Source organism: Physeter macrocephalus, chromosome 20, assembly GCF_002837175.3.
Source record: "Physeter macrocephalus isolate SW-GA chromosome 20, ASM283717v5, whole genome shotgun sequence".
NCBI classification, from domain to species: Eukaryota; Metazoa; Chordata; class Mammalia; order Artiodactyla; family Physeteridae; genus Physeter; species Physeter macrocephalus.
The window spans coordinates 78,124,227-78,140,247 of NC_041233.1; the positions used below are offsets into that span (position 1 = coordinate 78,124,227).

The window sequence follows — 16,021 nt, forward strand, 5'->3', positions numbered from 1 at the left end:
GCACGGCTAGAGATTGCGTCCCCTCCTCTAGTGGATATACGAGTAAAGGACGCGAGACAAAAGTCATCTGTGAGACACAACGCTACTACAGTTAAACAAATTCTAGTCCCAAAGGCCCTCAAGCCCTTTTCTTATGTCCCCAGCCTGCCCATGGTGACTGATTCCTCTTCTGGGCCACCCAGGGCGCAGCTGTGCCAAGGTCCCAATCACTCACTTTTATTTAAGTACCAGAATCATGAAATCCAAAGTTGAAGGGAACCAAAAGGACCAGCAATTCACCCAAAGGCGTGAATCTCTACAGCAACAGTCCTGCAAGGCGCACTAAGCTGCCCGATGTGAACCAGAATGTCAGAACTCATTCCTGAGGAGCGGGTCCCCTTCTGCATTAAATGTCACATGTCCCTGGATACCATAACTTGTATACCTCTTGAGTGAACACAGGTAGACTCTGCCAGCAGAAAATGCGGGGTAAGTTACTCAGCTAATAAGGTGGAGTTGTTCTATACCATCCAGCTTCTTAATTTAGGCTAAAGCGCAGGTACGTCCTGCTTATTCAGCTCACTAACCCAACCATTTCAGGGGAAATTTCAGGACAAGTAAATAGATGGTTCTAAAAATATTTCATTCTCTTTCAGGCTTTTTCATAAATCTGCCCCCAAGAAGGTAACAAGAAAAGGCTCTATAAATGTATGAAAAGTTGTCCTCTTTTCCAGAGGGCAGTCACAAAATAGCCTTCATACCATCTGCACTAAAGAGAGGTGGACTTTTTAGGATCCAGCAAAACACTTGTGGTCCTCTTTGGAAGGCTTGGGTCCAAAGACAGACTTTTCTTTGAAAGGTTTAAAATGCTGAGGAAAAAGAAAATAGTCTTAGAAGCTCTTTAAAAAATAACCAAGTTGTTTCCAGAATTAAGAAAACAACTGATGCTCCCATTATTTAAATTGGTTTAGAATTTGATTTCTCCTACCCTGAAGATACATACTGCCTTCACACTTAACAGAAACAAGCATGATTTATTAAAATGATCAAGAAGTTAGAGATGACAAGAGAAACCATTGCTAGGTATTAACATAACATATTACATGATAACAATTCTTGCCCTTTAAGATCACAAATTCTAAAAGAAAGCTCAAGGAGTATATATTAAAAAAAATTTTTTTTTAAACAATAGTGTGGGTTAGCAATTCTGAAACTAAATTTTGAGCATTCTAAGATTGAACAAGTAAAGATATTATGAATAATGAGTGCTAAGCGTCTCATAGTTAGAGAAGGGTGTTACAGATACGGAAGTGGGGAAGGCTAGAACGAACGCTGTACAGCTGAACTGGAATCAGAGGCATCAGTAGGAACCCATGGTTTTTAAGAACAGAGAGACAGAAATACAGATAAAACAGAAATATACATAGAGAAAGAAATACAGAGAAATAAGAGAGAAACAGAGAAAGACAGAAATCGAAAGAGCTAGAGAGATAGAAGGAGAAGCAGGAGGACCTAGAAGCAACACAAGTCAATGGCCAATGGGCACTTAGCACCCATCTCCTGTTTTTTAAATACAATTCCCCACTAAAAGGAACCACCAGGGCTCCTTGAGAAAAATGGCTGTTTCCAAGACTGGAGCAGGGAACATACTAGATGAGCCTATAACATCTTACTGGACCAGAAAGCAAAGAAATGCTCAGAGAACGATGTCAAAAGAACACAGAAGGCATCCTGAAGGGGTTCCCATAGGCCACACTGGGGACAATGTGAGTAACAAAATAAATGAGCTTAGTAATGAATTATCACCTACAGAATAAAATAAGAATTCATGAGTCCACACTGACATAAATAAATAAGGAAGAAGAAAAAGCTCAGTTAAACAGAAGAATTCCAAATATTAAATGTATTGATAGAAGGAATTTCAGAAATAGAAAAATCACCATTTGGTTACTACCGTGTAATAACGTCAAAGGTAAGAATCATCCAAGGATGCTAAAATTAGTAGCTGGAGGCACGACAAGAAGCAGACTCTACATAGTCTCCAAGTATCTCCCCATATCTCTTAAATGCCAGGGGGGGAATTGTAACTTGACGATAGAGATCAAGACAGTCACCACCTTACCAAGTTATCAAATTTAACATCACCAGTCATGGGAAAAATCTTCTGTCTCCTGCTACGATGTCCTGAGGAGGACACATAGCACTTCTGTGCTCTTCCTGCCACAAACACAAAATTGGAATCTAATCCAAAGAAAACAGCAGACAGATTCAAACTGAGGGATGCTGTACAAAATACCTAACTTGTACTCTTCAAAAATGTTGCGGTCGTGAAGGACAAGGAAAGACTGAGAAGCTGCTTCAGATCAAAGGTGATTAAGGAGAAATGACAAGGAAATGCAATGTAACTTTGGATTGGATTCTGGACTAGAATTTTTTTTTTTTTAATTACAAAGGTCCTTAGTGGGCAAACTGATGAAATTTGAATGTTGTAAGTTAGATTTTGGTAATTATATTGTGGCTAGCCCTGTTTTAGTAGATATTGCTGAAGTATTTGGAGGTAAAGGATATCATATCATCAACTGACTCTTAAAATGTTCAGAATAAAAATCTGTGTGTGTGTATGGCGAGAGAACGATAAAGCACGTGTGGTAAAATGTTAACTTTGGTGGAATCTGGGTGAACTATATGTGGAAAATCTTTGTACTGTTTTTGCAACTTTTTGTAAGTCTGAAATTATTGCAAAATAAAAACTTTAATTTTTTTTTTTTTTTTGGCTGTGTTGGGTCTTTGTTGCTGTGCGCGCGCTTTCTCTAGTTGTGGCGAGCAGCGGCTACTCTTCATTGCGGAGCGTGGGCTCTAGGCCCGTGGGCTTCAGTAGTTGTGGCACACAGGCTTCAGTAGTTGTGGCACACAGGCTTCAGTAGTTGTGGCTCGCGGGCTCTAGAGCGCAGGCTCAGCAGTTGTGGTACACGGGCTTAGTTGCTCCGTGGCATGTGGGATCTTCCCAGACCAGGACTCGAACCTGTGTCCCCTGCATTGGCAGGCGGATTCTTAACCACTGCGTCACCAGGGAAGCCCCTAAATAATTTTTAACTTGCCACTTGTCCACAGAAACCAGGAAAATTATACTCCTTCAGTTTTCATCATTAGCTTCTTATGACCAACTAAATCATTCATTGTAGCAACAACTCATCACAACAAATAGAAAATCGTAATAAACCCTTGATATTGGCAGCTATAAACAAGATTAAAGAAAAAAAAAAAGTATTGTCCATTTCACCCCTCTTCAAGTTCCATTTAGAACAAGTAAGCCCCAGAAGTAATAAAAACCTTAAAGCAGCAAAGTATAGTAGAAAGAGTTCTTAGAATTCCAGCTCAGAAAGTTATGTGACATTTGTTAGACAGATTATCAAACCCCTCTGGGCCAGGGTTTCATCATCTGAAAAATGAAGGGGTTCTATCAGATTATCTCTGTGGTCTACTCTAATTCTTACATCATGAGAACCTACAAATGAATTTCATAATAAAAATACTGATTGCTTGCTTTACAATTTAAGAGTAAAGTAGAGATCTCACTCAAATCAAACTTCAAGTTCAAATGTGACAACAATAAACTGGCCAGTAAGTAGTCATTAGCTATCTATCCTAATTCTTTCCTCCTTTTTAGATCCTGAAGTGTGTGGCTCTAGGCCTGGATCATATTTGGCCACTCAGTTATTTCTTACAGTCTGGAAAATAAGAATTTCCTTGTGCTTTTGACTTTCTGTAACTTAACCAACTTCACCAATAAGCATATCCACACATCCTGATTATCAGACTGCCAGACATGTAAACGTGGCAGTCAATCCCAAAACTTATGGGAGGAAAATAACTTCTACCACATCTTTTAAAATATAATATGCACAACAAAATAATGTGAATAGATTTTTCTGCTATTCTAAAGAACACTCAGTGGTACGATAAACACAATTAACATCCACATAAGTATTAACTTTTATTCAGCTGGCTTTCATAAAGAAATTTAGGGAAGTAACTTAATTGTTGTGCCTGAATTGCTAATGCTCTTTTTTGTTTTGTTTTTTGGTTTAGATAATATCATTATTAAAACAGAACACTATGCTGTGACACTGTAATTATTTAAGTAATAAAAAAGTACAACATACAAAGTAAATGCTTTTTTGTAGTGGCTACTCACCTGAGAGCTCTTGCCACATTTAGCATCTCCTGAAACGATCACAATTTGACTTTGAAGCAGATTCTCCATAAAGGAGTATTTTTCCTTCCATATTGGAAGATCTTCTCTTTCTTTCAGAAGTTTATAATAACGTGACGAATATGGCAATCCATCAAAAGGGTTAAGCTCCAGATCCTCACAGGCCACAGTCCCCGCCTCATCCCCCTCGCTGGAATCGAGGGAGTCAGGAAAATAGCGTTTTTCAGAGGAAGAGTTTGGACATTCCACTTCTTCTTCTTCCATCTTGTCCAAGTGAGCTTAGGCAGCTGGCATTCTCCTACAATAACCCACCGCAAATAGAGTTGAAAGTCCACATATACAAACTCAGATGTCCCAATCTCTAGGACCTCAGTTCAAGGTTTTAGCAAGCTGAATTCCTCAAATCTGCATCTGTTCTTCTTTGCTGCATTAGCTACTGTGCTGGCTCACCAGCACTCTTCAGCACGTTAAATGATTGTCAATAAACCACGCTAAACACAAACAAAAAAAAGAAGGAAAATCAGGTACATATACATACAAGATGTTCAAAAGAAAAAGCATACGCATTCAAAAATAAAAGCATGATTTTTCCTGTTAACTGGTGACTGTCTTTTATTTCTGCTGTCTGTTTAAAAGGCCAGGAATAATATAGGTTAATTCTTAAAGTCTGGCTGGCTGCAGTTTTTTCCCGGCCAGTTTGGAAAACACTTCCACACTGGACGTGGTGCTCTCTGCCTGATCTGCCTCTATCACAGGTCCCTGCATCTTGACTGACAGTGAACAGAAAGCAACAGGGGGACACTGTGAGTGTAAAAGCCTCCATCACGTGGTCACTAATCCCACTACAAAAGAGATGCCAGACCCTATAAAAGGGAAAATTGTGAGGGCTTGGCGAGCGTTCTCCAACACTGGCTACAAGAGTCTACTATTTATTTATTTATTTAGTATGAAGAACTCTAGTTTAAAGGAGAATATTAAAAAAAAATACTTCATTTTACATTTGCTTGTGCCAGTTTACAAAGTCAAGTGAGTGAGTTTCTTATTTTTTTCCATCTGAGGCTATGGCTAGCTTTTGTTAAATGAGGTCTTTGTTTGCTTAATTAAACCAGAAATCTCAAGCATATTTCTCCAGATTCCTGGGTCTTGGGGCCCAGTATGTCATATTCAAGAGGCAATAAAATACATTTAACTTAAATGAGGAAGTGAAAAATTGCCTAAGAAAAGGTAAAATTTATGCTAGTAACACTCCCTACGTGTCAGGTAAGGGGTCCTTCCTTTTCCAATCACTGGTGATTTTTTAAAACTCTAATCAGTATTGCTGGAAATAAGCTCCTTTTCACATTAATCAAGGGAAAACTAAAAAGACAGAAAAAAAACTAAAAAGAAAAACTTGAGTATAAAAGAACAAATAATAAAATACATTTCATGATATCTTGTCACTCAGATCACTCCTTTTACAGTACCCCATTTATCGGAACTATTGCTTTTTTTTTTTTAACGTATAACACACCACTTTATTTTTTTAACTTCCTTTTTAAAATTTTTTTCAAATTTATTTTTTTTTAAATTTATTTGGCTGCGCCGGGTCTTAAGTTGCGGCATGCAGGATCTTTTTTTTTTAGTTGCAGTGTGTGAACTCTTAGTTGTGGTGTGCGAACTCTTAGTTGCGGCGTGTGGGATCTACTTCCCTGACCAGGGATCGAACCTGGGCCCCCTGCATTGGGAGTGAGGAGTCTTAGCCACTGGACCACCAGGGAAGTCCCGGAACTATTGCTTTAGATTGTCAGAGTTAGTGGGCTCAAACGGCTAGCTCCTAATCATAAGTAATAAAAAAACCCCTCCTCCATTGGTCAAGCCAGGCTCCAAGGAAACAGTCAATCACTTAAGAAACATTCGCTGAGTGTCTTTTCAGGGCTTAAATTAATAAAGTAGGCACTGGACACCCACTTACTTTGGGAGTAGGACGAAGAGTGGGATAGAATTTTTAAAAAGTCACATACAAATAGGCCAAAAGAGGGAGAAACCAGAGTGGGGAAAGGACGTTTTAGCTCTGTGAAGGTAGAGTTCTTCAAAATTCATTCTAAAAGCCATTGTTTCAAAATTATAATGGAATTATAATGTTGTGATAACACAAATGCAACACGGATTAACTCTACAATTCTTCACTGCCCCATGGCTGAGACCACATCCACAGAATAGCTCCAAAAACACAATAGCCTGAGATCACAGGACAAGCTGACTTTGACAAGGTATCCAAGAATCAGAAAATTCTACTGCTTAAGAGAAGTTAACATTTAGTTTTATATTCCATTTTTTTTTTTTTTTTTTTTTTTTTTTTGGCGGTACGTGGGCCTCTCACTGTTGTGGCCTCTCCCGTTGCGGAGCACAGGCTCCAGACGCGCAGGCCCAGCGGCCATGGCTCACGGGCCCAGCCACTCCGCGGCACGTGGGATCTTTCCGGACTGGGGCACGAACCCGTGTTCCCTGCATCGGCAGGCGGACTCTCAACCACTGCGCCACCAGGGAAGCCCCCTATATTCAGTTTTTGTTTTGTTCTGATTAGAATCCCTTCCAAGGGATCTCATCGTACATGTAAATTAAATTACTGTAATGACCAATGATTGCCTTAGGTACTATTTCTGAATTGTTTTAACTTAAAAACAAACAAAAAAGTGGAGCTATTATTTTTACCAAATATGTGTCCCTGAAATGTTTCTCTTAATTTTATAGCACTCCCTAAAAGTGTAATAATCTTGTAATTAAAGTAAAATCTTACTTATAAAGTATTTACCACTTTGAATCCTCGGAGAACAGTCATGTTTTCTGAATAGTCATCTTTCTAGAGATCTAAGCCTCACCTAGCCCCTTCATAACACATACAATGCGTACAGATACATCACCCACTTCTCTGTTATGGTGATTAAAAGATGACCACAGATTCTCTGCCACTGCTCCCATGGAGAGGTGGAGCCTATTTCCTTTCCCCTTGAGTCTGAGCTGGCCATGTAACTCACTATGACTACAAGAATGCAGTGAAGTGATGATCAGCTACTTCCAAGGCATTCACATGCTTGAAACACTCCCCCTTGGAGCCAGCTGTCATTCTGTGAGATGCCCAAGGAACAGGGAGAGGCCACTGGGAAGAAACCAAAGCTTGGCGTCTGTTTTCAGAAAGCACAGACCGCCAACCATGTGGGTGAGCTGTGGAAGATGCTCTAGCCCAGTACAGCCTCCAGATGACCACGGGCCCAGCCAACAGGACACCCAGCAGAGGAGCCAAGTCAACCCAAAGAACCATGGGAAGGGCACATGGTCACGGTTGTAAGCTACCAAGTTCCAGCAACAGATAACCAGACTTCTGCCCACTAAACAGAGTATACTCAGAATTCAATGTTTTCTTCACAACTCAACATCACCAATACATTGGTTCCTATAACACAATGATGATTTCAGATTTCCCTGAAGTGACAGGGGTCAAAGGCCAGACTGCGGCCCCAGAGTCCTCCTTTCTCTGGGGATTCAGTGCCCATGTCACACTGTGGTCAGCTCATTTACCTGGTGAGGCCATTCTCTGCTTCTCTAACCCGCTCTCCTACTTGGCATTTAGAAACCAGTTAGGCTTGTTTGACAGAAATACTTGTAATGGTTGAGTCCACAAAGGGCTCTAAGCTGAATCCAATGAGTCTGAAGGGTAAAGCCATGAAGTTTGTGACCTCTATTTCCAGTTCTCTCAGGACCTTTTTACTGTGATATAGACTGAGTTCCAGATTTGGAGGGGGGAGTTGGCTGAGTTTTGAGCCCACCCGACTCCCACGACAGACCTCTCTTCATTTATCCAGCAACTGGCATCAGTCATGTCAATGATTTTCTCCTAGATGTAATTAAATACATACAAAAGATCCATATCTTGGTCTTTGGCAAATTTAACAGTACTAACCTAAATAAAGGAAAACACATAATACGGTAGGCTACATGCCACTCAAAATAAAATTTAATAAAAACTGTTATCAGTATAAACAACATTCTACTACAGGAATTTTAAATCTGAAAGATTGGCATTTGCTCCATTTCAAAGCTATGCTACCTGAGGCTGTAGATTACAACACTTGTCAAAGACTGCCCTTTGAAGTGAATCTATTACAACTCTTCAATGAGTATTTATGAAAACAATACACATCTAGTATAAAACGAAACCACCTCACCAAGAAAAGAATCAGAAGTTGATGTAAGATGAAGCTATGTGTTAGCCATTGATATTCTGGCTCTGGTCCAGTAATTCTAGAAATGTAGATGTAGTTCATAGACAACGAAGGATAAAGTTTGCAAGGGACTAAGAGAAACAAGATTGTGAAATTTGTCCTGAATAACTGTTTCACTGTTCAATGCTCCTCTTCAGTATTTCTCTCCATGTTCAATTTAATATAAATGTGTTCTTCAGACCTACCAAACTCTCAACTGTACCATGTTAGCAATTGCAGAGATCTGGAGATTTCCCAACACTTAGTCTCTGGACCTCTTCCCTTTTCTCTCTAAAACAGGGCCCACGTGGTCTCGTCCTGTTTCATGGCTTTAATGCCATCATATGCGGAGGACTCCCATTTACACATCCTGTCAGTCCTCTCTCCTAAACTTCAGGTCTCACGTATCCAACTACCTACTTGTCATCTCCAACTTGGATATTTAACAGGCATTTCAAACTTTACGTATCCAAAACTGAGCTCTGATATTTGCCCCCAAAGCCATAAACCTGGTCTTCTCATCTTCTTCCTTTTAATTGCTCAGACCAAAAATTTGGAAGTTATTCTTCATTTTTCTTTGTCTCAAATTCCACATCTGGTCCTTCAATGGATGTGCAGAATAACAGCCTCCAAAGATGTGCACGTCCTAATCCCCGGGATTTGTGAATACGTACTTTGCTTGACAAAAAGGGCTGCAGATGTGATTAAGTTAAGGACCTCGGGATAGGGAGATTATCCTGGAGGGTCCAAGCTAATCATAAGGATCTGGAACTCAGAGAGCCGTTCTCAGCTATAGTCAGAGGGAGATATGACCATGGAGGAAGGGTCAGGGAGATGCAACGTGTTGGCTTTGAGGATGGAGGGAGGGGCCATGAGCCGTGATGTGTGTGACCTCTAGAAGCTGGGATTCTCTCCTACTGGGTCTAGAAAGCAGCACAGACCTGCCGACCCCTTGACTTTAACCCAATGAGATCCTGTGATGGACTTCTAACCGAAGCACTGTAAGATAATAAATTACCACTAAATTAGTGGTAATTTGTTACAGGAGCAGTAGTAAACTAATACATCTGATCATGTCAGCTCTACCTTCAAAGTACATCAAGAACCCCATACGTTCTACAGCTGCTCTGAGCCACCATCCTCTCCCCTGGATTACTGCAATAGCCTCCTGACTGGTCTTGGTTCCACCCTTAGTCTCTTGGAGTCCAAGTGATCCTGTTAAAGTCAGCTCACGTCTCCTCTGCTCAAAAATTTCGAATGGCTTCCCATTTCATCTTACTCCAAGGAAAAGCCACAGTCCTTAACAGGATCTACAAGCCCTTGTAGATCTACAAACAGATCTACAAGCCCTGTGGGACCTAGGGCCATCAGCTGTCTGCCCTCGTTTCCACGGGCTCCCTCCCTTTGCTCACTCTTCTCTACCCACGTGGGCCCTCACTACTCCTCAGACACACGGCACACGCCTGCCTCAGGGACTTCACGCCTGCTCTTCTCTCCTTCCGAAATGTCCTTTCCTCAGATATCCAAATGGCCAGTTCCCTTACTTCCCGAAGATCTTCGTCAAATGTCTACTCTGCGAGGGCTTCCCTGCCACCTGGCTGCCCTGTCTGAACTTCTACCCACACCTTCGCGCTCCAAACCCACTTCCTAGCTTCTTAACCTACATTATTTTACCTCTTTGTTTATTGTTGGTGTCCTCCACCAGATTGCAAGCACCCCGAGTCAGGGATGTGTCTATTTTGCTCCCCACATCTACAGCAGAGCTGACACACAGAAAGCATTCAATAAATATTTGTCGAATGAATGAGTGAATGACCATAGTAGCACGTCAGGGATACTGCTGTTCGACTTTCCAGGTTGCCCTCGATTCAGTCAGTGACCAAGTCCTTCAAAATTCGGGATTCTGTTCCTTCCATCTCCCTCGTCTTTCATCCCCAGACGCCCGTGACCACCTACCTTTCTCCTCAGTCTCTCCACCGCAATCTCTCTTGCACAGATTTGCACTTTCATTATTTCACTCTCCTCAAAGTTCCAGTTAGCTTGCTACTGCTGAATGAACAGAGTTGAAACACCTCTGTCAGGAACTCACTCTGTTTCTGGATTTCGGTAACTTTTCTGTCCCCTTTCATTAATGATATAGAATAGACCCCTGCTGTTTTTAAAGCATATGGCCTGAAATTTTGGTGAATCACCACAACCATCAACTGAAATATTTGTGCAAGCTCTTGAGTCTTCTCTTGAACCACATACCCAAACCACAGATTAGCTCCTTTTGCAACATTTATTAAAGCTGTTTCTTTCTTGGTGACTTGAGAAGAGGAATTGTGTGGAAAATCACAGAGCTGCACTGAGATTCACATAACAGCGTTGTCACGCTTGCTCCAGCAGATCCCTGATCTTTCGGGCCACTTGTAAATAACCAGTATGAGGAGGCAACGTCGCTAAGTATTAGGGAACTACTGAACTATCTGTACTACTTACTATCTTTCCCCCATGTTTTCAGTCTCTCTACTTGAACCATTATTGAGCTATATTTTCTTTGGCAATTTCCAGAGTCTGAACCCAAATACAGCGGGTACTCGGTTAGCAATTAGAGGCTGAGTAGATAACCAATCATTTTGTTCTTTGGGGGTTTTATGCTTTGAAGAGTAACATCTGATTGTATTTTACTACAGGTATTATTCTTAATCTAATTAAGAATTAAGTTTTCTCTATTCTCTACTCTCAAGTTTTCTCATCTTCAATGCCTATATTTTCATGGCTTCCATTTCCTTATTCAACCAATACTTGAGTGCCTACTAAGTACCTGCGCTGTGAACATGGGGGTGACACATGTGAACAGGCAGGGCTGGGTCCTGTCCTCATGGGGCATATAGTCTAGCTGAGGATGAAGGTGAGGTGTGAAACAAAGACTCTTAATCTTATAGTCAAGTAAGTAAAAGAAGGAAAAATGGCAGGTATAGAATAGGAGAAATAAAAAGACCCTGGGACAGGTAAGTTCATAGATGAGACAAGGGCCACATCACAAAAGACTTGATATGCTATGGTAAAGAGACGGTGTTTTATTTTAAGTGCCATGGGTCTAACTCACTGAGTCATTTCTTGATCAAAATTTTTATTTTTTTACTCTTTTTGCTTTTCTTTACAATTTTCCAAAATCTAATGTATTACTCAATTTTCTAAATATTATCTATAATTTTTCTAACACCTACCTTCAATTTTCTTAAAGTTATTACTGAGATCAAGTTCTAGAAGAGTTGGTGACAGCTGAATGTAAATGGCAGAACAGAACAGATAGTGGGGTTATGAGCAAGCTTACCAAATAGGGCAGTAAGAGAAGCCAATGAACCATTTTCATGCGAAAAATTATAAGAATTATTAAAAACTAAGTAACATTTCTTGACTTTTTGAGTGTTTATAATTATTTTCACTTAGGTCTGGGAAAATAGGTCTCTTCTATGATCTAAGTCACAGCCAATCCTTTTTCATATCCATTGTTTAGGGAAAGCGTTCTTTACCTAAACACACACGGACTTTGCCTTTTAAAAAATTATTCTTTTAATATGACTCCCAAATTTGTTTTGACACTATTTACCAATGCATTTTTCTTGAAGAATCTGTGCTCATTTTTATTGAAAGTTTTAAAGTAATTTAATATCTATTTAATGTCTCTTCATATTCTGAAGAACAGGAAATTATGTATTATTCAAATGTTTGCAAACAGGATCAAACAGACAATCAGTAATATCTTAAAAATCCTAGAACCTAAGGATGAATCTTCTATAATACTAATATCAAAAAGTTATACTTTTGTCAGTTATATTTAAAAACTAAGATATTCCCTAGTGTTGCAGACTTCTGAATCTCCCAGGAAAAACACAACCTTATTAAAGTAAACCCTGATCTCCATTATGAGAGTACAAATGCTGAAAAAATAAAGGTATTAATTCTGTCCTTTTACAGGAGCAGCTCAGCAAAAGGAGACATCTGCCTATGTGGAACCTTTGGAATGAAGCTGTAACACTAACACAAACACTCACCACACGTACTCAACACATTTACTCAGGTTTTCACTTTGTGTCCTCTAGCTCTAAGTCTATGATATACTTTCTAAGGTCAAGATCCATTTCGGAGCCATCCTTGCGAAGTCTACAATATACAGGGCTTCGCACAGATTATGTGATCAATAAATATTATCTGAAAAAATAAATGATATATTTGTGAACCATGATTATAATGTTTAGAAGAAAGAAGGTTAATGAGGCATTACAAGTGAATAATAACTCTTCAGGATAAAGGGCTATTTTTTTTTTTTTTTGGAGAATGGGATCATTAGTCCCATATTCCATGCCAATTCTATTCAAAGTGCTTGTTTGCGGCAAGATAAGGAGCTTAAACCAGAATGTAAATTAAAATTAACTCCCTGCTTCCTTCACTGAAGTCTTGCTGTTAAACTGAAATAAACAGTGTGGTTAGTGCCATAGTCTATTTACATGCTGGTACCAGCTCCTAATCTCATTGCAAACCAATAACAGTCTGTGCACTGGCACTGGTCTGCTGTCCACACTTTGAAAAGAAAGGTTTTATACAACCACTAAAGTTGGACTAGTACTAATGATAACAATAATAATGATGATAATTCTACCAATTAGCCTTTATAGAGTGCTTACTGGGTGCCAGATGCTATAAGTACTTAAGCACTTTATATGGATTACTTCATTTAAACTCTTAAGGACCCCATGAGGGTTTACTTTATTATTTCCATTTTTTCAAATGAGGGAATTTAAACCTTCAGAAGCTTAGTTAATTTATTCAGCTTTGAGATGCTCATCTGTGGTGCAGCAGGTGCTGAAGTCCTGCAGTCTGATCTCAGCTTCACCCCAGGTACGTGTACAGTGTGTGCTTAACGACACTGTACCACACTGCTTCCTGACCGCGCTAAAGAACGTGGGCTCCCACTGCAACACTGTGGGGTGAAGAAATACTTGATATCATGGGAGATGTCGGGCAGGGTGGTCTGGAAAAAATACCGTAAAACAAATAATGTGCAGTTCTTTTATGGGAAGAAAAACATAGTTGTAATCACCCACATTAAGTTACAGTCAAATACCTAACGTGTAAACTTTATTTCCTAGGCGTGTTATATTTTAATTGAAACAATGGACTTAACGTTACTGGGAGTTTTAGAAGATTACCCCTTTGCTTTCCTTTGTTTTAATTGGATCAGAGCTCCCAAAAAGCACATCCTACTGGTTTCTAGTATCTACTTAAAACCTTTCTTGAACAAGGTAAGGTAAAAATTCAGAACTTATTTTAAAAACCTTATTTCTAGACTCCTAAAGTTGACTTTGTCTTGACTTTAAGTAAGTAAATCAAATTAATCAGCTACTTAAAAATACTCAAATGAAAAATGATTCACTTTTAACTCAATATTGGCTCATACCAAATACAGCTTGAATAACCAATCCTGCACAATTAATTTGTTAAAGAATCCTACATTCTGCTGGTAGTTTGCATCTACAGAAAGACTTCCCAAGCTCAAGCAATGCTTACGTATAGTAATAACATATTACTCCCCACATGTAAGTTTGTAAATCAAGGGTCTGGTTAGACTTTCAAATGGCTGGGTCACTCAGTGCTTTTCAATATTACTTTGGTGATTTTTTTAACTGAATAATATTCTAAAAACTCACATTTGAGTAAAAGCAGAGTTAATGAAGTATGCTAAAATATTAATTTGGCTCATGTATGCAGTCAAGTTAGGTGTCTGAGCAAATGGGTGGGAGCCGATCACAGCTGAAATCTAAAGAATAGGTTACTGCCGGCCTCCCCGGGGAAGTCAGCGTATTTATTGGACCTCCACCACACAGGAAGCCAACTTTGACCCATTTGTTTTAAAGACAGTATTTGCTTGAGGCATTATCATACCTCCTGGAGTTACATTTTACTCTAAATGGAGATCATGAAAAAACCACAAATACCAGGAAGTTTTGTTCTTTACGAACAAAGCCATGGGTAGCCGTTTTGCATCGCCTTTAACAAAGTAATAATAAACTGATAAACTGTGTTGTGTGCTCTGTGGCAGGTGGAGGGAAGCACTGGGCTGGCCAGAAAGTTCGTTCGGGGTTTCCCATAGGTGCTACGGAAAAATTCGAATGCACTTTCTGGCCAGCCCGGTGTAATCATTTCAGGGAATGCTGGTACATGAGCCCTCTAACAGCAGGGATTCTGTCTTATTAATCTTTCCAGATTTTCAGCTTACTTTTCTGGTCCCTCCTCTTTAGTCTCGTGTTCTTCCACCCTGCTCCTCATATAAGATATCTGTGTACCCCGGAGTTCTATCATTGACCCTCTTCTCATTTCACACCATCTCCCCGGGGAATCTCATCACATTTTAACTTCAGTTACTGAACGCTTCATCCAAATTTCTATCTTCATCGCAGACATCTTTCTACAGTTCCAGACACACATGTCCAACTACTGCTTATGGGACACCCCAACTCGGATGACAGGCAATTTCGATGTTAACATTCAGAACTGAGCTCGTCATCTGCCCCATTTCTTACACTCCTGAAAAAGAAAAAGGTGTCCCCCCCTCAGCGGGGAGACAGCCCTGGCTTCTCCCTCACCTTCACCTCTCCCCAACACCAACTCCGCCTCTCTCAGCCGTCCCTCCTCCTGATTCCCACCCACACCGCCTTAGTATGTTAACATTTCTTCATGGGATTACTGCAAAATCTCCAATTTTTTCTGCATGTAATTTTGGCTCTCCATCAATGTCATTCACAGGCTGCCAGTGACCTCCTTCAAATGCATAACTGATCATGTCACTGCCTCAAGTACTTTTTATTGCCTTCAAGATAAAACCTCACTCCCAGGTTCTTTCTGATTTAGCCTGCATTTGCCTCTCCAGCCTCACTTCCTTCCACTCCCTTCTAATAAGTTCTCTCTGCTCCAGCCACAATGAACGTTTGCCTAGAGTTGGCCTCCCATGCCTCCCTGCCTTTGCTCAAGCTCCTCCTCTGCCTAGGAAGCCCTCCTGCCCCCACATACAATCCATCTGGTCATTTCCTAGTCCCTTTATGAACAGCGACTCCGGAACCAAGGAAGCACCTAACACACTATGGATGCTCAATATATGTTTGCTGTATGCTGGAATCAATAACAACCCTCTATATTTAATAAATTCTTTGCAATATACAAGGTATTTTCATTCATATCTATGATCACATTTACTTTATTTCTATTCTCACAACTTGACTATTAGACAACCATTTCAGGTTTTATTATCCCCAGTTATCAATGAGGAAATAATAGCTCCTGACTTTACCAAGGTGGCAGAACTAGAAATTAATGCAATCATCCCTGACTAAAGGCTTGTCCTCCTTCTATTATTATTCAACTTAAATGATCAGGTACACGCCGAAAACCCACTATGAGCTAAAAGGAATAAAGAAGCCTAGGTCATGGACTTAGCTCTAAAATGTTTAATCTAATCAGAGGCCAAGACCCATACACAAAAAATGAGAGAAAACGCTACACGAAAGTAGAGTGAGTGTGTGTGTGTGTGTGTGTGTGTGTGTTTGTGTAC

General features: G+C 40.1%; 1 protein-coding gene across 4 annotated transcripts in view; it reads right to left on the minus strand.

Moving 5' to 3' along the window:
* Positions 1-16,021, minus strand: part of DHX32 (DEAH-box helicase 32 (putative)) — a 62,279-nt gene that overhangs the window by 35,620 nt on the left and 10,638 nt on the right. For 3 of the 4 annotated variants that reach the window (XM_055081081.1, XM_028480906.2, XM_055081082.1), the window contains exons 2-3: positions 10,387-10,479; positions 4,175-4,683 (exon numbers count right to left, since the gene is read on the minus strand). In XM_055081081.1, coding sequence (XP_054937056.1) covers positions 4,175-4,456 — 282 coding nt within the window. In that variant the 5' untranslated portion in view covers positions 4,457-4,683; positions 10,387-10,479. The remainder of the gene's footprint in view (positions 1-4,174; positions 4,684-10,386; positions 10,480-16,021) is intronic. The other variant, XM_024121187.3, reaches the window with a different exon arrangement.